Here is a 26977-nt window from a genome sequence, read left to right on the forward strand (position 1 = left end):
GTCAGGAAAAAATGGACTCGTCGTTGATGATGGAAGGTCGGCACTGGAAAATAAAAACAAGTATTTTCATTACTTCTTAGTCTTAATACATATATGTACGTATATGGGAACAATGTGTACCTATATTGAGATATAAATATGCGTCTAGTTTTCAGGTCGGGAATTCAACTAACCTAGCAGTGAAGGATATAACGCGCCGCTGCTTTGCCGTTGAATGCTGGTCCGCGCCTCGAAAGTCAGCACTGGAATACACAGTAGGTATTTGCTAATTATGTTTCGTTTTAAATTTAACAGCTTCCTAATATTTTTATTTCTGAGTTATACATGTTATCTACGTAAATAAGTATATTAGTATATATATTGTAGCCTAGTACCCAGTTGCTTAGTTTGAAAAGTAGGTCAATATGTGTAAAAGGTGATCATTTTATAGCTGTAAGCGATGTTTTCGTTGGTGGAAATACTAATTATTAAGACCTGCTGGTTTGTACACGAAGATGACGCTAACATTTATCAAAAGTAAAAGTGTATATTTTTCAGGTGTGGAATACTACAGCAATGCGAGTTGGAGTATGCTCACCTGGTAGTAGCAGAAGGGAGTGTTCACTCGCTGCTTCGTTCGACGGTGCTCGGGTTATAGCTTCGACAGTGAACACTGAAATACACGGTAGGTATTTTCTTATTACGTAGTTTTTGTATTTTGGTTTTAGTATTTTGTATTGAATATCAACCTGCTAATCAAAGACTTATAAATTTATTGTGCATTGATTATACCTATAATTATTCGTGCTTTTAATAAATCATAGGAAATCCAATATAAGTGAACAACATGAAGATGATGCTGCAAATCTTAAAAACTGTTCTTATCAGAACAATTGTTTCACTAACTCAACCAACCATAATAGCTATCAAAGACGAATGATGAATATGAAGATGACGTTGCTGTCTCCAGATATTAAAAACTGTCCTTGTCAGGGCAACTAAACTGTTCTTTTCAGAACAATGTTTCACTGTTTCTTGTCAACCACATGTCAAACGATCAATCAATGAAGACAGAAAATCATCTACAGACTCCGGATAATGAAAACTGTTCTTTTCAGAACAGTTGTATCACTGTTTCATATAACACACGTTCAATCAATGTGTACAGACAGCCAATTAGAATTTTGATCTTTGAACCTTGTAACAGTGACATTATAAACCTTCGCCATACGGGCTTCAAATTATTGTCAATGTGACAAGGTACTAATTAATTTCGGTCACCGTACCAACAGGTAATAAGTGTAATTAAACACAAACTAACGTGTAATTTTCAGGTGGCGAATTTAGAAAATAAAATGTAGTGCAGCTCACCTTACGGCACCGTACGATGTGCTGCATCGGCGCTGGAGCTCGGGTTGTAGCCGCGTCACCAGACGCTGGAAAACGCAGCAGGTACTTTTATTATAACCTTCACCAAAGATAATAATTGATTGTGATTATAACAGAGATGTAAGTCTAAGAAAAAACGTGCCCCTTAGTTTAACGTCGGCGGTGTCAAACGTCAACTTTTGACAATCAGAGTCACCTCAAAATGTATCGAGCTGTACAGCGCCATCTCGTGTACCTGTCAAAATCGAAGCACGAAGTTGCCCTACATTTTACACATCTTACAGAATGAATTTATCTTTGCCTATACGCGATTATCATACTGATGCAAATTCGCACGTCGCTCGAATGTATGAGCATGACTATGCGCATGCACGTGTATAGCGATGTCCCGCGTGAACACCGAAGCGGCGTGCAAATCCACATCTAATGCAAAAATCGTCTTAATGAACCTTTATTTTTAACTAAATAACTAATGGTTTATATCTTCAAACTTCAAAAGTGCGCGTGTATTTTTCAGGTGTCGAAGTTTACCTATAACATTTGCGTGAGATGGAGATCAACTCACCTGATAGCATTAGAGAATGGCGCTCCACGCTTCGGCGCCGAAGCTGAGATAGTAACCGCGTCAACAGACACTGGAAAACGCAGCAGGTACTTATCAGTTTTACTCTTCACCAAGTCAGAAACATATTCAAGTCTTTATTGGTATACAGTCGAACATGTGATATAATGGTCCCGGCATGTTTCTTTTTTCAGGCCGCGAATACTATAACAACAACTCAGGACCATATGCAGTGTGAGGAATCCTTACCTGTTAACAGCAGACACACGGCGCTCCCTGTGTCAGCGCCAAAGCTCGGATTGTAGGCGTCACGCTCACGACACTGGAAAACAGTAAGTATTCTTACACTTCGGTCATTAAATGTGGCCCCCAAAAGGTCGTTTATTGATCTGTTATGCAAGCTGAAGATTATACTCCTAAGTCTATGCCCAATTTACTTGAAATCTCGACAAACGTGTGCATTGGACTAATCGTGATCGTGCGAGTTGGAGGGTCTGCCATCTTGTGGCCTGAATCGGAAACATAAACATGTACGAGTACATTGACACTTAACGCCAAAGCAGATGCTGCCATCTACCGTTCTCGTACGTTTTATTGTGCATAGTAAGTTCTGCAATTTCGTGGGCTACATTAGAAGTATAAACTTCACATTTACACATTACCACATCCCGGAAGATTGGAAGGACATCCCGGAGGACGGAAGGATATCCCGGGGGAAATAAATTTGACTTAGCCGTACGTGCATATTTATACTCGCGGGCGGCCAAGCCACGCCCATTGTAGGTATGCGTGTTTCGTGCAGAGTGTAAGAAACGTTTATTGACCAATGAGCTTACGCTCCTACATTAGTAATTATTTATATGGAGACATTATATTTTTTTTTGTACAATAATTTAAAATAAATAAACAAAATACAAAACAACGATTCAATTCAGAAATTACTTAATTCCATTTACACGCATACTTTTATGCCGACAATTTAAATACATTAAATTGATATTAAACACGATTACACCAATCGTGTGCGTCTGTGGACGGACGTGATGTAATACAGTGCGCGTATCTTTCAGGTCACGAATATTATAACTACAATACCGGAGCATGTACAGTGTACACACACAACGAGAGAATAGGCTCGACTCACCCGACTGCAGCAGATGATGCTTCCCACGTCGCGTCGGCGCAGCTCGAAGTGTAACCGTGTCAGCTGACATGAAAACACAGGTACTTATTATAATTTCGATTTGTATCATTTATAACCTTCAAAATAGGATGCATTATTTACCTACTTGAAATAGGCAAGCGTGCTGTAATGTACATATGAATTACTTGTTTACACGTACATACGATGCAATGTGATGTCTCTTATGAGAATGTATACATTAAAACGCGCACATGGACGCACATCTAAGGCTGCCTGTCCACCCCGCTCATCGCTCCGCTCCAATGGAATGACAGCATAATACGATGATGTTCAGTATCATAAAATTAACGTATGTGTTTTCAGATGACGTATAATAATGATATCAGCACACACATACATTGTAAGAAGCAGCTCGACTCACCTAGCAACAGTAGAGGAAGACGCTCGTCGCGTCGACGATGTACCTCGAGGCTGTAGCCGCAACAGGCCATCAATCACTGGAAAATTCAGCAGGTACTTTTTATTTAGTACGTATGTATTCATAAAGAGCGGTTTCGGCTCCTTGCTGAGAATATTACTTGTGCTGCGTACTCCAAAACACCTGACTGACTTTACGGTATGTATGTAGCCAGGCCACACTGAAGGCATGATGTACTTACGGATCTGTGAATAGTTAATTTATTGTGTTGCGAGCCTTACAGATTAACCCCCTTATTCATAAACGTCTACTAAAGTTAACAAGCCGCTAATAATCGTTTGTCCCTTTCCGACGTATCGGTATAATGGAAAGGGACAAACGATTATTAGCGGCTTGTTAACTTTAATAGGCGTTTATGAATAAGGGGGTTAATGTGTAAGGATCGCAACATAATAAATTAACTATTCACAGATCCGTAAGTACACATTATGCCTTCAGTGTGGCCTGGCTTTAGGCTAGATATGTTGGAATGTTTGATCATTCTTCCGCACCACAAAATACATAGGTCGTCGAGCTGTAAGTTCGCGAACTTACTCGCACGTCTATCCGGGACTTTAGTCTTTACAACACTTTACGTCTCACACGGTTTGTTTATTGAGTATGGTGGGTAGACATCACAATTTTTTAACAGCATTGATTTTAACGCCTAACAAAATATTATAGCAACAAATCACACGCAAGCTAAACCGATAGGAGACGATTTTCAGGAGTCGAAATCACTGTTGAGTAGTAAGTACCAAATTGCACGAGGACAGCCGTGTATCTCTATAATATACCATTCCATCATCATACAGTCGGCATCAAATAGGTTGATAATGACGGCCAAACTGGCCCAATGTATCGTGAAACACCTTACAAGGTTTTATACAACTTGTCCTGTTAGTATGCAAAGCCCGACCAGATAAATATGATCATTGTCAAGAGGGCGCTGTTATTCTCATGTATAAGTAAACACTTTATTGTACGAAAAAAAAAGAAATATTGATTACATCAGATAGAACATAATTGTGTAGTACAATGTATAAGGAGACAGTTCAGTTTAGTATGAAAAATTTAGTTCCAATGAATATGTCGCGTGATCATATATTACTGGTCAGGTTTTATGTTATTTTGTTAGTGTCAAACTTGGAAGCTAAATTTGACCCACTTCCTGATTTCCGATTGAGCTGAAAATTTGCATTATGGTACCATCGAGCTGTTCTGATGATGGAGACAGGAGGTGGCCTTTGTTAGAATTGTCTCGATGAGTATTCAATGGAAATAAAAGTACAGTCAGCGATAAAAGCTATCAATAATTAAATTTTTGGTCAAAAGAAAATTATTCCACTTTTACCCTTATTTTTCAGCAGTCAGGTATCGTTTGCAGACCTTTCTATGTAAGACGAAATGAATTTAAGAATGTATTCATATCTATTTGAAGCCGACTATACACCAATTTGACACGCGGGTGTTTTACAACACGCTTAATTCAATTCTACTTATTTTGTTTCAGGAAATGAATCCGAACAACAGCGCGCTTTGACTGCTTCGAGCAGACACTACGTGTCGTTAGAAAAACTTAAGAAGCACCACTCCCTAATTGTAGTCACAGAGGCCATATGTTACATTTGAAAGGCGCTTGTTTCTTGTTAATTGGATGTATCTAGGACGATCTATCCATCCATTTTAACGATAAAGTGTATGTTCATACACCTACTTTTGATTTACGTCATTTATACGCCTCATAAAGATATATAAAAGCTGTGTGTGATTTACTTACCTGTCAATTTCACCTTACTTGCAGTTGCTGCTCCTGTGTATATGGCAGTAAGCATATATTGGAAAGATCCTTTTAATACTGATTTAATTTACTCCAATAATCATGTTAAAAACAATAAATCCCGTACATACAACGAGCACTACCTATAGCTTAACATCTAATCTGCGCGTGGCGATGGAGGAAACCAGCATTAAAGAGATCTATAATCCCCAATACATACCTACAAACGACGATAACACCACGTATTATTATAAACTTTTACTGTATAAATGTACTGCCTTTTAGCAAAGGGTAGCAAATACTAATTATATTCGCATTTTAGCTATAACGTGTATTTATACGTTTTTTGTTATTAGCCGGGTCCACACAGAGCGAGCGAGATTGGGCGAGGAAAACGCGCGCGCCGCCTCGGCCGAGGCACGTCTACACTTGACAATTGCCTCGCGCGTATGCTCGCTTTGTGTGGACCCGTCTATTAACGAATTCAAAACATTAAATGTGGCTTATTTAAAGTACAGCGCCATCTAGTGAGCTCTCTGAGAGGGAAAACGGAGAAAAAAAATATGATATTGGTGAATGATGGTATTGATGATTGAACTTACCGTGCTTGAAATGCTCATGTTGTTTTATTTAGTGTTCTAAAATAGGTACTAGCTTCATAGAAATATAAGTAAGGAAATTTTGCTAGCTCCATACACCAGTTTTCTTATCAAGACGAGAGTTATTTCGTAGTAGACTATTATTGTGTTAGTATTCTGCGCTTATAAACTCATTTTGAAAACGGTTATCTCTTCTAGACTTTTCATAGCTAATTTTAAAAACTGTTATTGATTATTTTACTAGGGCAAGGAGGGCCGAACGTTAATTAGAATTGAACATTAACCATTACAAATTGAACAGTAAACTCTACCCGTCCGTTACGGTTTACGGTTCAATTTGTAATTGTTAATTTTCAATATTTTCGATTCTAACTAACGTTCGGCCAACACTGTACTAGGGCACCTCATAATGTTGACCAGTTTTAATTATATGATATTAAAGCCTGACCAGAAATAAGAGGGCGCTTTTATTCTCATGCATAGGGTGACAGTTCAGTATAGTTATTCGGAGTCCTTAGAGGAATGTGAAAGCACAGTGAAAGTATGTTTTGCAAAAAAAAAGAGCGACTGAAAAACTGCAAAAATACTCTGTTTTCAAATTAAGTATAAACAAGTTTCAAATTTCTCCAAGGACTCCAAATAACAATAAAAAGTTTTCTTGCTTTTTGTATCCAAGATAGGTACTAAAATGACAGTTCGATTGCTCCAATGGGGTTGGCAACTGGTTTTTATAGATGGCGCCAACATAGGTTTCACGTTTTTCTATTTAGTTCTGTGATTTGGCACATCCAGGTCAGACACTGTTCGTAGGCGCTGACGCCATCTCTAAAATACATTGACTGGCCTACCCCATTTGTCCAACCAATCTATCACTTCAGTACAAAATTTGTATAAATGCATAACTGAGTAGTTAATTGCCCAATCAAATTGTTAGTTCAGTATCTAGGATAAGACACAGCATATAGCAACCTGTTGTTTATAATTGTAATGAATGATCATTTAGACACAAAGGCGACGTCATTATTTACCAGTGCCATACATAAAGGAAAACTAAGACGCATAAAGTAGTACCAAGTAATATGTATGTAAAACGTTTGCCAATATTATACAATCTACTACTACTACTATTACTGTCCAAACTGCGGCTATATTACTTTGTACTTTTTACTAGTCTTGATTTTCAAATGTTATTAACCTCCCGAATGCCGAAACGCGAATCCATGTCAGTAATAGGTATTGATCTCTTGTTATTTAATTAGAATTCAATACTTACTGCGCGGATCCACGTTCCGGCATTCAAGAAGTTAATCATTAATGAAGCGATTCCGCTCATTTTTTACACATTCTTCTTTAAATCAGGCAAAAACGTCCACAAAATTAGATGCCTATAAACTTTGGATCTAGCACTACCGTAACAAGATAAGATAAAGCGGAATCGCCTCTTATTTAGTAACTTCGTAATCTAGCATGTAACATCGCAACCGTGCATACTTCTCTAAACATACAACATAAACGCCCTATCCTTTATAATATCCTCCTAAGGCCCAGCTATACAAAAATCCAAAATGTGCTAGTGAAGTTCGAACCTATAGTGCAAGAAATAGCGTTGATTTTGTTTTATTTCTAAATTGAGCGGTACAAAACAAACACAAGTGTAAATTGAATATGATTATAATTTTATCGAACTGAAAAAGTAGCAGAGGCAGGTTCACGAGCCTTAGGAGGCTAACATTTTACAAGAAAGCATGGAAATGAATTCGAGACTTGGTGGTTGGTTGGTTGGAAGGGAGCTAACTAGTCACGGTTTTAAAGCACCCTACTTAAATTATATAATTAAATAGAAACAATCAATTGATTTTGGTCAATTTTATTACAATCCCCAGGAGTGATCTCAAAACAAACGGAATAAGTACAAAATACGCTATATTAAAAAAACATAAATTATTTAAATATTAATGTACATACTTCACTCTTAAATATACTGTAATATCATAAGATGTTTACTAGTCACGTAACGATAAATTCCTATACAAACATCCATCAGTCTAGTACAAATATAGCAGAGCTTTTAATATTAAATAACACCATGATAATACACAATAAATATGTCATTAGTTAGTGAGGGAGGCTTGCCTTCGGCGTGGAGCGCGCGTAGCTCTGCGTCTCGACGGCGCTGTACTCGATGTACCTACAAATACTCAGAATTATTGAAGGAACTGGCCTAGTAACTGCAGAGAACTCGTGAATCTAGTATAACTGGAGCAGGCATGAGCGATGGGGGAAATGACCGTACGGGATAGTCTTTTATATCTTTCTGTAGGAGGTAACAGAAAACGGAAACAAATTGTAGTATTCGTTGTAAATTTACGGGCTGCAATATTTTGCACTACTTAACGCAACTCCGTTTATTCCTTTCTCTATGTTGGTAAACTCGTCTAGTTCTGTTTGTCATGGGCCACTCTCCTCCATGCCGGGCCCGCCGTGTTTATTATATGCAAAATATAAATTTCCAATTACCTTGACAGCGACCTAGATGTGCTGCTGCAGTGAGGCACGGAGCAGGAGCGGCGCCGAGCAGCTTTCACGCGAGACCGAGCCGAGCGAGGGCGCCACCGTCGCGGCCCGGTTCTGGAACAACGACAACAAATGTTAGAGTCAATACTTGTATTGGCTTGTGTTATAAGAACTAAATGAAGAAACAATACAATACATATACTCTTTACAGCACATTTGGTGCTACTTTCCCGCACATGTACAGGGTTCCCTGCATATGTGGAAATTTTAAAGAGCCATGTTCTGTAAAACGTTATACGATACACATGCCAATAGGTAATTCGCAACGAGTGGTGATAAATTAAAACACGACCTAAGGGAGTGTTTCAAATCGACACGATTTCCTTTTTTTGCTGCACTTGTATCGTAATAGTACATTACGATACAAGTGCGAAAAATAGGAAATTCGAAACGAGTGGCGATAAATTAAAACACGACCGAAGGGAGTGTTTTAAATCGACACGAGCTGCGAATAACCTATTCGCACATGTATCGTACAACGTTTTACAGTACATATGGCCCTTTAAATGTTCGACATAGTAACGTAATATGCTAATTTTCGCACTCCTCACACCTCAATAAAATAACAAAAATAAAACAGGAGCATAAGTAGTGGTAAACAACAGGCGGTGTTATCGTTAAAAAGGAATCTCTTCCAGACATTCTTTAAGAAATTAACAAATTTACACATGTCAGGAGGTGGCCCACAGTCGAACTGCTTGAAAATGAAAGGCACTATTATAGAATTTTGAAGGAGAAGATGGGACAGAAATAATCAAATTGTAGGCGGAACCTAGCAGGCCAGAGATAACTGAAGCTGTTCTTGAGATAGCGGGGAGGTGCGAAGATACTTACATATACAATGTTGTGTTTGTCTACGTATAGTGGTGCCGTTAACTACGTTTAATACGATGAATTTTATCGACAAATCACCCCCATACCAATGTTTTTTCTCGACCATTTTAAAAATGGGGTGCATTTTCAAAGTTTTATGGTGCCAATATCATATCAATACTTTAGAAACAGTATGACATACCTATAAATTTTTAACCACATTATAGTGTAACAAACCAAGAACAAACTTAACACAATGTTTAAATTCAAGACAACATTAACTTCATGCTTCTAATATACTGAAATGTATATGGATGTAGGAGCATACCTACACAAAACCAGCCCAAATTACCTACTGAGTAGTAAGTCCTACTCAAAAAAACTAAAGCAATAAGTAAAGCCAGCTGCATTTTTTCACATATTTTAGAAAACACATTTGTGAATGTGAATTTCTATTACAATTGCAAAAATTTTACCAGCCCGGCCCAGAAATAAAATCCTACATTTTGTATATTGTTTTTGTGACCGACCCCGGGACATAAAACATTAGTTGATATTGCAATTGGCCTTAAAATATACTAGAATGAGAGTAGGATTTGATAATTATTAGTACATTTTCATAATAATATTTACCATTTATACTTTCTAAATAGTGAGTACTCTCGAGTAATGTTTGTATTGTTAAACACATTTTTGTGAAATTTGGAAACAATACTAACAGTTCATAATTATATAATTATAATTTCTGGACCGAATACTAGTGGGTAAAGAGAAGTGGTGTTTAGTTAAGATATTACAACAAATATTGTCGGTTATGTGGAAGGCGAGCCCCTAACCGAATCCAGTGGCAGTGATACAATTAAGAGGACTTTTTAAGCTCGATCCAATCCAATTTTTACGCTTATGAAATTAAAACTTTAATTCACGGGTACTTACGAAATTAAACGACGCCTTAACAGACCTTGCTGATGGCGTACCCTGAACATCATAGCCACACATATAGACCTATTTTCATGTACGATGAGTGAATTCACAAAAGTAGCTGTATTAACTCTTTGTTATATTGAATAGGTAGTATGTAGGGTAAAAATTTAGTTGTTAGATATAGGTACTTGTTTTTTGTTTGCTTGATCATTTGTTGCTACATTATCGCATTGGGTTCAGCCTGCAATGATAATTGTATGTGTGGAAATAAAATAAAAAATAAAAAAAATAAAAATACTATGATTAAAGATAGTAGGCAGAGAATAATGCTGAAAGATTTATAATACGTCCAATAAGACTTACATGACATTAAGAAAATAATACATTCAGCATCAACAAGTAGTTAAGCACCACACATTTTAACAACACGTGTTAATTTCCTAAATACTAATACGCGAGAAAACTAGTTACCGCTCGATGCACTACGACTACGCTGAGTTTATGTTGTATAAAAGTACGGAATTAAATACTAATATCCTTATCTAATTTGAAATTTCTTCTTTAAGTATGTAACTACAAGTGCCTATTTGAACGCGACATCACGGCGCCACTATCGACGGGTGGTGCGCGAACTAGCCGCGCCGGCGCCGGCCGTCTAGCCCGAACGTTAGGTAAATATGAAAAGCACAACCGCGGTAGAGGCGTGGTGATTAAATACTTATTATTCTAATATTATTAAGTTTCATAATATTGAGACTTACATGAGACTCGGTCATCCAAATACGGTTCATGGACACACGTCGGTCCCTTTAAAACTACAAAATATAACTCCACGAACTTATTATTTCGCGCCGCACAACGTATTTATAAAAATCAAATACTTTCACTACCGGACTACACTTTAGTAACCACAAATAGAAACTTTAAAATAATACATGGACGAAAATGAGAGCCACATAAGAAAAATTAACTACAACGCTTTACAGGTACGCGATCGGTAGAAACGGCACACAACGACACCGAGGCGACCGCATCGGACGGCGCGCGAGACTCGACTGGTTCGGCTCGGGCCCGGTCGCGATCGCTTCGGAACTCGGAGCGCGTCGGTCGTCACCGAGTCGCGCCGGACGGTCGGCTGCCGAGGTGCCGAGTGTGTCGGCATTTTTTTTACACTTTTGATCGCATCCTAAATTTAAAAGGTATTAAGTAACGTACGTATGGAGTAATTGAATAGAAAGTTTTAAATATTATGATAAAATAAAGCGGTCTAACCTGACATATCTTACTCCGCTAAACGATGCTCAAATGGCTCTATCAATGCTATAACCATAATATACGGCATGCAGTTTGCATGAAATTAGAGTAATAATACAACAATGTAAATTATAAACTGAAATAAAAGTCATACTGAGAAAAAGTGACCAAGGCCTTCAGTGCCCCAAGCTAAAATATTTTCTGAAAATAATTTAATTTGTTCTAATACTTCTACACAAACAATGGTACCCATATTAATACTACTTACAACAATGTAAGTTTGGTTCTCTCAGGGAACAAAATCAGGGACAGAAAATTATTAGAAAATAAATTTTGCAGTAGGTTTAAAAATATAGAATGAATATAGGAAATATGTACAGTAAGCTTGTATTAAAATTGTATAGTAAAATATGAATGAATTCTTAGTGGCTATGAAATATTGCGGTGTAGGTCTTAGCAGACCTGCAACGCACAATCACCATTCATAAGCACCCTCTGTTGGTGACACTTGAAAACGACTCATCGCGTGTGACACGTGGTATTTTCCTACTTCTACTCTACTGACTTTCTCATGAGGAAGGCTTGTGATTTTTTAAATAAAAGCTGTGGTTGTCAATCTATCTAGATGAACAAGATAATCAAAAAACACCTATCATCGAAATAACTGTCATTTGTCGGCTTATAATCAATCAATTACAGATAAAGTCATTTGAAGTAGACTTAATGCATTTAGCGTCAACAACCGGTCCACACACAAAGGCACCTCACATTTACTGGCGAGTCATTAGTCAGAGTAGATTTACTATCTCTTCAATAGGTAAAGAGTCATACTTCATAAATTCGAATATGAATTTAACTCTACGATGGAGGCACTGGCAGTGGCCTTCATATGAAACTCGACTGCTAGGGAAACAACAAATTTAAGCCTCACATCCTTGCAATAAAACTGAGAATGCATTAGCTGAATAAAACAAGTACGTGTACGAGATCTTTCATATCAGTTAAAAATCGCTGCCCGCTGAGCTTCCGCTATGTGCTTTTACAAAACAAGATGGGTAGTATTATCATTCTTATAAAATACCTAGGAGTAAAACTTAAGGTTAAATTTATATGAAATCCGATGACTCAAATAATAATCAATCTAGTGTACTACATTATAAAATAAAATAGTTATTAATATAGGTTTAGTATATTAGGTAATAAGTTACTAATATAATATGGAAATTTAATTCTGAAATAAATGTTTATTTAATTTTAATTTAATTTAATTTAAATAGGTACCTTCGTCTGACATCTTTGTCAATGATAAAAGAGCACAAAATTACTACAAGTGAATAAACTTGAGAAACATTACAATTTAAGCTACCGCAGTTCGCGACGGTGTAAAAAACTAACGAAATACGTTAAATTTATTTGTAGTTTTACATGTATGTACAATTTATTGTATATTTGTAATATTTGTTGGTGCAATAAAGAATATTTACTTACAATATTTACATGGAAGATTTTAACTTTACACACAAACAGTGGCTGACTGGCTTTATTCTCAAGTAATTACTCCCGCTGTCACAACGATACGGAGAGGACACTGAATAGCGCGTAACACTGAACTGCTAAGTACGGGCGTTCGCCTAAACAGCGGGCCTACTGCGAACCACGCTCGGCGTGTTGCCTCACTTGCTTCTCTGTCGCATTTGTAATATCGTACGTAAGTGTGACAGGGAGGCAACACGTCGTACCGCGGACCGCGTGGGCTCCGGGCGAGCGCAGCGCGTCGGCCGCCGCAAGAGCGAGACAATATCGCGCGGGGAAATCCCATATCGGAATAGGGTGCGAAACTACAGCTTCGCATTACTTACAAAGTATTCGTCTCGGTAAACTGCTATTAGTTTACAAATGAAGTACAGTATAATTCAATAAATACAAGTGTGTACCTATTCTGCAAGCGCCAATCGGTCTCGTTCCTCATCCTGATAAAAAAAAATAACGGTCCACGACTTTCTTAAAATTTTTGTTTACTGCTTATTTGACCAGGTGCTCGCGTTCCTCTCAGTTTGCCCAAGAGTTTCCAATAAGAAGAGGCGATGCCTTAAGGAATTAAGTCCGCCATTTGCACTATAATCTGTTGTGCAATAAACATAAAATAAATAAATAAAAACGAGTAGCCAGTGGCGGATTAGCAATCTCGGCCTGTAGTAAGTACTAGCCGCTATTAATATCCGACCGCCCTACGCCCGGGCCTACCGGGTTTTAGCGCAAACCCGCCACTGGGTGTAGCTATACAGCAAAACCCATTCTTTTGTAAGAATAAGTTGTTGTTTTAAGTTTATTATCTTAGTACGATTTTAAAGGGAATACGAATGTAAGATTTGGATTCCCAGACCTGACCAGTAAGAAAGGCTGTATAGGCTAGACCTATGTATACATTTATATGATAACAACACTGACCTCGACAGCATGGTGACGATGGCGAGCAGTAGAGCACGCAGGCAACGTAGGCGATCTTCGCATTGGATGCGGGTCCGCACGCCGCTCCGGGATGCGGACGGGACCTCTCGCTTACACACTGCGACAACCGTGGTGGCCGCCGCGAGTAGTGCATGGCAAACAAATTATTTTACAGAAGAATAAGTATTCATACAAAACAAGTTGTCAAAAAACAAAAAAACACTATCCTAAAGAGAGCCAGGCTTATAAAATGTATGGGTAAGTATGAGATAGTAGGACAAAAATATACATAAGAGTATTAAGTGGAGCAGGACAGGACATAGTGTAGCGATAACTTGATGTTCACTTGTCGTCTGCCATTTCATATAAACGAGAGCACTAATAAGATTTAGCTTGAATTATCTCTGTTAATTTTTATAGTGTAGTAAATCTAGCAAGTTGTTGTATGGAGACCCATGCAATAATTTCTCAGTCCATGAAATTTTGCTTGGTTATTGTATAGTATGAGCCGAAACTAACATATAAATATCCAAAAAAAAAAAAACTAAGTTAGGTATTTATACGTAAAAATATAAATCTGTTTATATGTTTAACCGAGTAATTCCTCTGTCCAAAATTATTTTACCAAATAAGTTATTTGTATCAGTATGTAATACTAGAAAAAAATCTAAACATTTTGTCAAACATGAGATTTTTTTTTAATGATAATTCCTTTTTTGACGCTCATTTTCATCGGAAAATTGCTCTGTCATTTTTTTCTTCTTATATGATCTTAGAATATAATTTGGCGTAGTGGGTAAGAATATCCAAAAAAAATACATACCCAAATGTATGTATTTTACAACTATTAAAAACTGAGAGTGGAAAATTTCTCAGCCTGTATTCTTTTAAATATATACTAAATATATACGTATACACTTAAATTCAAAATATCCAAAAGAAATATCATCCAGAACACCGAAATTTTTGAAGCGAAGATAAATCCATCCCGCGGTTACGCAATAATGTACCGTCTTCCTTTAGCAGTTAAGTGCAGATTAGTGTCCTTGTGCTACTTGTACGACCCGACCGCGTGACCCGCAGTCCACACTTAAGAAGGGAGTTGTCGTTGTCACTGATGTGTGAGTCTTTACACTACATTTAGTTATTTTTGCGTTTTCTTTGTACCGAATAATATATACTTACGCAGTTTTATATAACATTGATTAGAATAATATCACGCTAAAGACGTTAATAACAACCGACGTCAAAAACAACTAGGTTCTAGAATTTTTGCCACGTAATAAAGATTACCTACTTATTGTATGCTTATCGTTAATAAATTGCGATATCTTAAAACTTAACCATCGAGATCTTTAAAACTACTGAACCAGTTTTGATGAAACTTGTACTATAAGCTGAAAGATACTTCATCATCATCATCGTCAGCCTGTTGCAGTCCACTGCTGGACATAGGCCTCCCCCAGATGCGCCACAAAGCACGTTTTCCCGTTTTCTGCATCCAGTCCCTGCCAGCTACCTTCTTTAGACGCCCATGTTAGATTATTATTTATAAATTGTATTATGTATGAAACTGACCTGTTTCTCTGACTTCCAATGTTGATAAATATTCATTATTTAAACACTTAACTTAATATCACGCGAAGTTTACACAATTTGTGATTTATGTGGGTACGATACGAAACCACGGTTGTTTAGAGAAACATGGATAGTGATAACTTTGAGACGGTAGTTAACCTACTAATAAGATTCGTAAACTATTTAAAAGTGATTATATTATGTATTAATATTACTTATTAGTAATTATGTATAACGGAGTTTATTGAAAAGATGTTGTGATTATTTTATTCTGCATTATTCGATAACTGGATGAGAAAATACGTTTCTGACGTCACTTCTCGAACGACAAATGGCATGATTAACCAGTTGTGAGTGGCTGGTTAGCAGTGGATATAAAAGGGCCCGACCCATTTCATTTGGATCATTCTCATTGTGATTCTTCGTTGCGCTGCAGCACTGAGTTAATCGTCGCCACAGGAATATTGAAAGTTAAGTAAATACTATGTTGATCATTATGTTAATGTTTTTGTGCTTACTTGATTAATTTGATGAATTAATTATTAAATAATGTATTGGTGAATTATAAAGTATTAGTGATTGTATTTATTAGTTGTTGGTGATAAGGTTAATAAATTGGTTTATTAACTATAATAAAAAGGTCTTATTTTCAATTATATTTGTTCATTATTTAATTTATCATACTAGTAATCCAAATAGCATCTAGTGATTCTTTTAACAGTTTCAAATAATTCTGAATCAAGGTAAATAAATAACTTGATTACAAATTATGCCTAATTTATATAATTAACTTAGTATTGATAAGCAGTATTGAGAATTTAAGGTAATATTTACTATTAATTCTGTTTTAATTGATTCTTTACATAGCAGCAGGGTTTGCTTTTATCTGCTCGGACTTCCATTTTAATTTATTATTCTAACATCAGAAGTGGGATAGTATTCAGCCTTACTTTAAAAAATGCTTATGTAATTTCAGAGAGATTTGGAGGCTGTGCGTGGCCTTCTGAAAGCGATCAAGGATGCTGTCTCCGGTGCTATTGGAAAAGAAGTGGACATCGCTTTGCCTACTTTCGACCACTGCTACAAGCGACAGTGGAGCAGAGTCCTGGTATATCTATAATGATGTAAAAGTTAAAATTGTATTTTTTTTTAGTAGCGTTACCTCAACATCGGAATCTCGTATATATTAAAAATAATTTGCTGTACTATAAAACTGCACATAATGCGAAATGAATTGTCAGATTGGCCGAACGGTTTTTAGAGAGTTTAAGGTTTTGATTTCATTTCATTTCATTATGTACCTATGCGAATTTATATTATGCTTATTATGATCTTCAATCTTTATTTTTGAGTATAATTACAGTGAGACACCAACATTCGACAGAGTTTGTGTTTTGTGAAATATTGTTATTACTAAGTAATAATGATACCTTACTTAGCATTGGTATTTTCAGTTAATTGTATATTGTTGATGGGCATTTTTTGATTTTACGACTGAATAAATGTTTAAGTTGAATATGCCATTAACCAGTAATGTTATGTCTGTAATTATCCATTTTATGATATAGGATTTTGTACAAGATATTATTATCTGTTGTCGATTGGAAAAAAAAAAGAAAAAAAAAAAGGAAAAAGAAACACTTATTGGGTATTCGCTGGTCGGTCATTTACTTGGTGTCAATTGTCTCACTAGCAGCGGGTGGATGTAATTGGCATGTCTAGGTATTTGGCAATACCCACATTTGTGATACACTATTTGGGTATCCGCTGGTCGGTCATATACTTGGTGTCAATTGTTCTCACTAGCAGCGGGTGAATGTAATTGGCATGTCTAGGTATTTGGCAATACCCACAGATTCGATGATTGAATGGTGCTAAGATGTCTATTCAAACAGTTAATAATATTGATTATATAATAATGTATGACATAGCATTATTGTTTATTAAGCATTGGCATGGACTAATTAATCTACTAGGACTTGCGATCGCCATATTGGATAGCGTATTCCGGAAGAAATCATTTTTTTTGTATTAAACCTAGATGGCGTTTGTAATTGAGCGGGCTGTAGGTTGCGTAATCTATTCCGCGGGAGAGCGCCACTAGAAGCGGTGTAGTTGTTAGTTGCAGTTCTTAGTTTTTCTTAAACGAGCGGATAGATGGCGCAAAACTCTAAACAGCAAAGTATAAAATAAATCGTCTGCAATAGACGCAAAGGCCTAAATTGTCAGCCATCTTGCTATATGGGCATTGGCCTACATGAGTCTCGCCCTGTGTTTTGTCTCGCTCGCATCCATATACCTGTCTGTGTCTTCATAATTCGCTTGAGCTAAGACGCGTTAGACGTTCAGACCCTGACATATTTCAATTTATCTACGAATGTCGTATATTTCAGGGTCTTTTTAAGGTCACATTCTATACCAAATTCTATACTTACAATGCAGATTATGGCAAACTTTAAAACATGACCTTGACCCCAAACATGGCCTAGTGTGGAGTTCACTGCAATGTGCATTTGTTAAATATTACGTTTTATGTTAAATAAAGATATTTTTTTAATTTAACTCTTTGAACGATACACGTCTTTGTGAACCTTGTCGGAATGCACAAAGGTTGTTATTAGGCTGTAGCCGCGTGCGTCAGTTGACGTGTTAAGAGGCAACAGGAGTGGTTATTTCTCCATACAAAAGTAGTACTCGACTGTTTCCTCCGTGTTTTTGAAGCTAGAGCAATGATTTTTTCAACACATATTATTATTATAAATATATGTGTGGGACTGTTTTCCTTTTTTTGATATTTTTGTTTCTTAAGGCGATAGTGCAATTCTAATTTTGCAAAAACGGCCTAATTGACTAGGCCGCAAAGAGAAGCATGGTGTTCAAAACTGACATCAGTTAGCCTTAAAAGCAAAACAGTCCGACTCGGGTGATTTCACTACTATTTAGATCTCAAAATTTCGTTACATTTGGTTCAGGTTTGGAGGAGGAAACAGTCGAGCTCGAGTACGAAACATCGTTTTTTGAGATTTATTCGCAGGCATAGACACAATACACAGAGACCGATAGTCGCCATGCGGCTAATCAGCCAAAAGTGAAGCCGAAACACGATCGGCGTGTGCGCACGACGCTCGTGTCTTAAGGGCCCTCCACACTCGTGCGCGAATCGAGGCACGAAGCCGCGAACGTGAGTGTGGAGGGCCCTCGCGCCGATTTCGCAAATTGTTCACGCCTTCGCGCCTTATTCCCCGTTTTTTGTCGGTATTTGGCCCGCGTCAAAGGAGACGCGAAGCACGAACTAGCTAGACTCCACACTCGCAATCGCTTCGCGCCGCGATTCGCTCACGAGTCGGTTAATCTGTCATAACCTTCTATGGCGGCTACTTGGTTATATTCGGTGCGAATAGGTGCAAACTTGATCAACCAAAAATCAATTTGACTGTTCCCAGTTTAAATCAGAGCCTTGCCGCAAACTAAATCCGATCAGCTGACGCTTCGGCGCCATCTTGCCGCGAACCAAACTGCGAAATCGCCGTGAAGTTGTGCGAGTGTGAAGTCGCGCCGCGATTCACGCGCATAGTCTGGAGGGGGCTTTACGCTCAGGAACGCACACAAGTATACAAAAACGTGTTGCCAGTATTTATTTATTCCCGTCAGAGTAGGGGTATTTTAACAACATTCTTATACTTCGTTACCAATCATTTTTAAGTGTGTAGATTTTTAATTTTGTAACAAAAAGCTTTTTAGGGTTCCATTATTACATTGAACCCTTAAAATTTGAGTGTGATTGCAATACTGCTGCGGTCGACTGCATTACTGCAGGAAATGCCAAATACATAGGTTATTTACCTAATATAAAATCTATCAAATTTGTCTATATAAAAATGTATCAATAATTATCCGTTCCGTAGCGTAGTGCGGCAACCACTGCTAGACACCAACCTTGGTCCAGACGCGGACCGCATGTACTCGTAAGATTTAAAGATTTTATTTGTACAACTTAGGTAGATTACAAGATGTTACATAAATATTTTGGTATCACTATGTCGTGCCTATAGGCATACAAATTTTAAAGCTTATTTCATGTTGAAGCTGTTGGATATTGTACCATTTTACAACCGATTACTATTTAAATTATGGCACGCAATATTTACCAAACCGTAGTATAATAATATTTTGTTTTGTGTGAGGGGCAAGGCAACGAGGATTTTCTCCCACTGTACTTTTATGTCATAATATTTGGTGATCGTTGTATTGTATCTTAGACAATTACCTACAAACAATGATGTTAATATTCATTAATTTTTGTCCTTCAATATAAAATAAGGCAGTTGAAACAGGCACCACTAACTAATGTTGTATTATCTAATTGTGTGTGACAAATAATTACAAGTTTAAAAAAATATATTTTGTTTTGTGTGAGGGGTCCAAGGGAAATGGTTCAAATTGAACTTCCGGGATTTGATTTGACCCATAAAACAACAACAAACACAGTAAGTTTGTAAGTATGTAAAAAAAGTAAAAATGTTCATTCTTACAAACTGCAACATTTTTTTTGATAAGCACAGAAAAAAAGGTGGTTAGTAAAAATGTTGCATAATTGTTCAACTAGCCGGCTTCATAAGCGGCGATTTATTTACCGTGCGCGCCAGGCCAGAGACCCATAAGCTGAGTCATACGTTTTAGCTAAAAACGGTTTGTATGGTGGCCTGGCGTAATGTGTAGGCTCGACGGGTCTTGGCCATGAATGGGTTAAACTAAGCATTTAAATATTGTATTTAAAATTAGTAGCAAATTATTTATTTACGTGCATTCTTTCGCCATTAATATATTTACTAATTATGGAACGTTTCATTTTACTGGCAACACACTAGTAGATTTGATGGAATTTAATTATGAATAGGGTTGTTTCCATCTACAAATCTTAGGGCAGAATTGTATTCCAATAAATTCTTTTGGATTATAAGAACATGTTAAACTACTTTTACCTGTAATGACCATATTTTTTGTAAATATTGAATTTAAAATATCTTTTGGCACACGTCACGTGACCAAACCCGAAATGTCATTGAAGATTCTGATGACGTCACAACTCTCGGATTGATACTGTTGACAGTTAGGCGATAAACAACAAATGACAAATGTCAGTTGACAGTTCGTATCTTCTACGTGTGTATGTAGTTATGTGTCAAACCGTAAACTGTGACGTCACACAATTTTCAAAGAGCGTTTTGGGCGCGAAAGCATCTGCCAAAATATATTTTGTTAATTTAACATATTTAAAGCCGTTTTTAGTAGTATAAAAGTTGATTTTTAGGGCAACTTTTAGTTAATATAGAACGTAATACAAGCATTTCAAAAAATTGGAAACAACCCTATTAGGGATTAGTTTTAGGAGCAACTTCCTTTAGCGAGACGGATATATTCACCTAAAATATTTAAATCTCAGCTCCCATATCCTCTTAAGCGCTCGGCTGTTTTGTGCGGTATTTCGCAGCGCATGCGATTGGTGTGATCAATTGAATGCATATGCTGTGTCTTCGAGACAACGTCACTGTTTTTTTACAAAAAAAAAAACGCGTGCGTTAAACGCTGCGGCAAGCGCTTTGTCATTTTTCCTTTGTTAAAAGTATTAAAACTAAGTTAAAAAAATATTTACTAACTTAGTTTTATGCATACAAGAACACTGCGTCTGTTACGCGATTTAGGGCCTCCTCACACCTATCTCATTTCATTTCATTTTAGATTTTGAATTGATTATATTATTTTCAGTCAGTTTTTTTTTTCTTAGTAAAAATGGAAAAAGCGTACGATTCTGTTCCGAGTAGAATCAATGGAAAAAACCATTCCACAAAAGTTGGAGATACAACTCGAATAGATAATTAATAATAATTCCCATTGACGCGGAATCGGCAGACGCTAATAGGAATAGTATTACGATGAAGTGCGAAAAGAAGTAAATTCTCAAGTGCATCGTACAACACACTGATTTAAACTTTCACGACTTTTACTCAATATTATATAGCAGAACGGGAATTAATCGCGTATAATTAATAAGTTTTAAATTGACCTCCGACGTTACATCATTAATAGTCTAGTCAAAACATTTAAACTCCCATCGATCGTGTTTTAATTTATCGCCTCTCGTTGCGAATTTCCTTTTTTTCGCACTTGTATCGTAATGTACTTTTAACAGTACTAGTGCGATAAAGTAGCACCATAATAACAATAATAAGCATTGTCTAGCACAGACAATTGTGCCATGCAATAAGAGCGCCAAGTAAAGTTCATGTCGTAAGGCATCGGGCGAGCCGACCCAAGCCGAGAGTGTGGGGAGACCCTAAACGCTTGCGGCGAACGGACGCTTAAACATACTACGAAGATAATAGTTATTTACGATACAAGTGCGAAAAATAGGGAATTCGTAACGAGTGGCGATAAATTAAGACACGACCGAAGGGAGTGTTTTAAATCGACACGCGTAAATTAGCACATTATGAAACTATGTCGAAAATTTAAAGGGACATATGTACTGAAAAACGTTGTACGATACACGTGCGAATAGGTAATTCGCAACTCGTGTCGATTTAAAACACTCCCTTCGGTCGTGTTTTAATTTATCGCCAATCGTTACGAGTTTCCTATTTTTCGCACTTGTATTGTAGGTATTTAAATATTACAGTCCATATGGCGCTACTTTACCGCACTGGTGCGATAATTAGCACATTACATCACAGTATCGAAAATTGAAAAGGGTCACATGTACATGTACTGTAAAACGTTGTATGATACATGTGCGAATAGGTAATGCGAAACTTGTGTCGATTTAAAACACTCCCTTCGGTCGTGTTTTAATTTATCGCTGCTCGTTGGGAATTTCCTATTTTTCGCACTTATATCGTAATGTACCTACTATAGAGATTGCGACTAACGAAAATAAGGTTAAATAATAATAAAAAAGCACAAAGCGTTGTTTACATGTTCTTTATTATTCTTAGCTTAGGGTTCATTTTATTTTCTAAGATGTTACTTTTTTGATTTTTACAATAAAAATGCAGTTTCACCAAAATCATGAGGTCTAAAATATATTCTATATGTTCTGTGCATGAAATATTGAGCTGACCTTCTGCCTCGCATTTCAAATAATTCTTAACTGATTTAAAGAGACGAGATTTTATATTATTTTGAAAAATGTTTTCAAAATGCATGTCAAAAGCATCAAGAGCCAAACTGATTAATTGGTAAAATGCATCACTAGGCATTTTGAGTTTGATAGTTTTATTAAAACTATAAGATTTATTTAAAATCAATAATTGCTTCTCATCCTGTAAATCAACCTCTATTTTGACCAAATTATTGGAACAACGTTCACAATTATTAAATTTAGTTAAACATTTCTTTGCAAGATACCCTGCAAAATAAGCAATTGAACATTCCTCTAATGAGGGAGTGGAGATATCAATTAATAATGACGAGGAGCCTGATGTAGATGGCATTTGAGAATGATTTACGGAAGTTACAAATGAGGCTTCTGCCGTACTTTGTTTTTGTGTACTAGCAGTACTAGTTTGTACAGTCTCTTCAAGGACATTATCCTCAGATAAGGATGAAAAATTCCCCACAACGTCGGTTGTTTCAAGGAATTCTTCATCGTCATCTTCACAATTTTTTTCAGTAGGCAGTTTCATAAAAGAATTTACAACATTGCTCCTAAAAATAGTGCGAAGCAGTTTTGCTGTAGGGTTTCGATTTGACCCACCTTTTTGCCTGAACCGGGCAAATAAATTTTCGATCACATCTTGGTTTAATTTATTTGTAATTAAGTAAGTTATCTGTGGATCTGTACTTTCCTCATTAAATAACTGCATTACTGCTTCGCACGTTTGGACAACACCGTCAAAGCATGGTGGACGGGTACATATTTTTTTTATTTGTCCTTTCTTAGTGATTTTAGTTGAAACTTTAACAATGTTTTTAAATAATTTCTGACCATCTAAAATGGCATTTCTGACTAAATTTGTTTTTTTTGATAAAGCACACTTGTACGGATTTTTGTTAAATTTCGTTTTACTATTAAGCCCATCAAACATGTCGTTAACAATTTGTATGAAATCAGCAGTGGCAGTTGCCGTTTCATTTTTTAATTCCCCGGAATTTTGAGCCGTTCGAATAGCTGCTGCTACAGAATGACTTAATATTTGTGTAGCGAGACGCACATTCATTTTTTGAAAATTGTTTGGATTTATATGGCGCTCTGTTATTTTTGTAAGTGACCTGCTTTTTGAAGATTTTTTGTCAATATTATATGTTTGAACAACATCTTGAAAAGAAATTAATTTATCATCATTTGAGAAATTACTATTCAAAAAGTTATTTCTAATATTTTTTATTAGGTGGGGTGCATCATAAAACGCAAAAAATTTTCTACCGTTACAATAAAAGAACGGACTTTTGCTTGTTACCCCCAAACTTTTAAATATTTTTTGATTAGTAGACATTTGGTCGCATACTACGGCTTTGGGTAATAGCCCACTATCGAAAAGTTTATTCAGAACAACTTTTAAAAGTAATTGTAAGTTTTCAGATTTCACATTACTGTGGGATAAAAAATATGCAACAGGCAGTTTCCAATTTGAATACAATCCTCTTATAAGAAACACTAATGCATATTTTGCCATCTTACCAGTACGTTGATTTTTTCCTAAATCTTCAAAGCCTTCAATAATGTCATGTTTCTTTGAATATTCTAAATTTTGCATTATTGACATCTCATCGAAACACACTATACAAGCTTTTTCTTTTATGGTGGCATTTTCAAAACGCTTTTTTAACTGAGTAAACACTCCTGGACACAAGCCAGGTAAACAATTTGACTCTGACAGCCATTTTCTAATAGTGGAAGGCGCGGCAAGCACCACTCCTTGTCTTCGCATGAACATATAGTTCGAGCTGGATTTGTAAAACAAAGATAAGCAAACATTTTTTTCTTCTTTTGTCCACTTCTTCTTTTCATTTATTTTTCGTGTTTGCATTAGAGCAAGAGTTTTTGCTGTTTCACTTCTAAAATCACCTGGTTTTATGAGAAGTACTCCAGATGAAACTTTGGATTTACTCCGAAGTCTTCGTATCTGTGCTTTTAACGCTTTATTTTCTTTTATTAAGCTAGAGGCTGTATATTTCATTCTTTTTGTTTTTGGCGTGTCATCTTGTTGTTCTTGGAACAAACATTTTCTAGACAGTCTTCTCTGTGGTCCCAGAAATTCACTCCTCCTAGATAACCTTCCTGTTGGAGTAGATATTGGTCCCTCGAAGACTGAATTTAAACTTGTTGGTGAAGAACTCCTTGTTTCAATTGGGGAAATTTTTCGTTTTCTGGCATAAAACCTCTTTGGTGTCATCACTTTCAAGACTTCAGGGGATGGCAGGTTACCTGAACAATAAATTTAAAAAATACAGAACTCTCATTATAGAAACACCTTAGAACGGAACAGTTTTCTATGACAGTACTTATCAGGCAATTTTGAAAAGATAGTATCTGTACAGCATCAAATGATTAAATAAATAGCTATGTAACAGACAGATGGACGGACAGAGTCGCACCATAAACATTCCCGTTCACTAATATCACAGGACCCTCAATTTACAATAAATTGGCTTTTAGTGTCATCAAAGCATTTAAGCCTGAATGCATTTAAATTCAATGATAGAAAACATTTTCTTAAAATAGAATGTAAGGTAAGTTGGGGTAAGACTGTCACTGGGACAAGACAAACACTTATATGGAATCCTCATAATTGTCTTACCCGGAGCAAAATAAAGTATGTTTGTCTTTTACCCCACCTTACCTTAATTGAAACATTACCATATTTATATGATAGAATTATATTTTCCTTATCAAATTACCTGAAACTCCTGCTTCGTTTTGGAATGATTCTGGAACTGCTGGTCCAAGTAAACGACTTCTTAAATTCCCATTATGTAAGTTTTTTGGATGGAAGTGGGCCGCACAAATGTACCGACGACTTAGTTCATCAATTGTTAATGAATCCAGGTAAATATTCCCTGAAAATTACAAAAGAGTTTTAGTAACTTTATTACAGTTACAGGTACATAAATATATACGTAGTAGGTAAGTACTGCATATTTATACAACATTTAAGTTACGACTGTGATTTAGGGTATGATTAGATGTTGAAAAAAATGCTAAAATGGTTTGGTGATGTAGAAAACAGGAAGGGAAGAATAGTTTAATAAAGTACATAATTTATCAATTAATAGCTAACATACCCGAATTTCGAATCCAAAGTAATAGACGCTCTTGATCATGTACTGGAAACCGAAACATAGAAATTTCTTGACTTGTGTTTTTACAATTGTAATAAACGCACTTCGTATACGACATCTTTCTCAATCACAAAACCAATCGGAGGGCAACTCGAAGTCCAAATTCTTGCTAGGTCACAGGTTAGGCACAATCTTTATCCGGAATACACGCTTAGGTCTCAAAAATAAGGTCTCAAAATAAAAAATAACACGATATTCTCCAAACACTTGAAAAGCAAACGACATCAATAACAATAACGAATTGTACCTATTCCAATGCACGAAAACATGAATATTCGGTTTTTTGAAGATATTTTTGATAATTTAATAACATAAATATTTTTTTACAGGCATTTATAATTACGTGAAAGAAAAATGTATTAGTTTTATTAAATTATTAGTCAGTTAGACATTGGTAATGCAATTAAATTATGAATATGTATATTTTTTTATGTATCTAATAGCTTCAAATATGCGTCAAACGAAACGCATTCAGTACGGGTATGCTCGTAGAGCCATCTCACGGAAACCATCATTAACAGTAAGGCGAGACGATAGCATGACGATAGTTGTCATTCTAACCCGTCAGATGAGATTAATATAAATCACATTATTGCAACATTTGGCACTACTAGAGACATCTTCTTTACTTTTGGGAACTAAATATAAAGTTACGCTTCGCAGTATGGGGATCGGCTGTCCTAGTAGATTAATTAGTCCATGGCATTGGTTTCAATCTAAAGAGTAGCGATTGAATGAGAGTAACATGTTTATTCATCCGGTCAATAATATTTAACATTGGCTTTACTTAATTAATGATGTGGTTGTCTTTCTTGAATTATGCTTTTAGTACTTCGGGAACGAAGTACACGTCAGTATGGCCGTGTTAGATTATTATTTATAAATTGTATTATGTATGAAACTGACCTGTTTCTCTGACTTCCAATGTTGATAAATATTCATTATTTAAACACTTAACTTAATATCACGCGAAGTTTACACAATTTGTGATTTATGTGGGTACGATACGAAACCACGGTTGTTTAGAGAAACATGGATAGTGATAACTTTGAGACGGTAGTTAACCTACTAATAAGATTCGTAAACTATTTAAAAGTGATTATATTATGTATTAATATTACTTATTAGTAATTATGTA

General features: G+C 36.3%; 1 protein-coding gene and 1 long non-coding RNA gene across 2 annotated transcripts; both read right to left on the reverse strand.

The window, feature by feature from the left end:
- Positions 1-7761: 7761 nt before the first annotated feature.
- LOC133531418 (uncharacterized) lies at positions 7762-14336 on the reverse strand. Its single transcript, XR_009801528.1, has 3 exons — positions 13924-14336; positions 8428-8538; positions 7762-8098 (listed from the first exon to the last, which is right to left on the reverse strand). It is a non-coding gene; the product is annotated as an uncharacterized LOC133531418 (long non-coding RNA).
- Positions 14337-24309: 9973 nt separating this feature from the next.
- LOC133531289 (uncharacterized) lies at positions 24310-26535 on the reverse strand. Its single transcript, XM_061869421.1, has 4 exons — positions 25783-26535; positions 25399-25557; positions 24376-24925; positions 24310-24340 (listed from the first exon to the last, which is right to left on the reverse strand). The coding sequence occupies exons 1-4, from the start codon at positions 25895-25897 to the stop codon at positions 24310-24312; spliced, it is 855 nt and encodes a 284-aa protein (XP_061725405.1). The 5' UTR covers positions 25898-26535.
- Between the last annotated feature and the right edge of the window lie 442 nt (positions 26536-26977).

This window comes from Cydia pomonella, chromosome 25 (genome assembly GCF_033807575.1).
Source record: "Cydia pomonella isolate Wapato2018A chromosome 25, ilCydPomo1, whole genome shotgun sequence".
Lineage (NCBI taxonomy): Eukaryota > Metazoa > Arthropoda > Insecta > Lepidoptera > Tortricidae > Cydia > Cydia pomonella.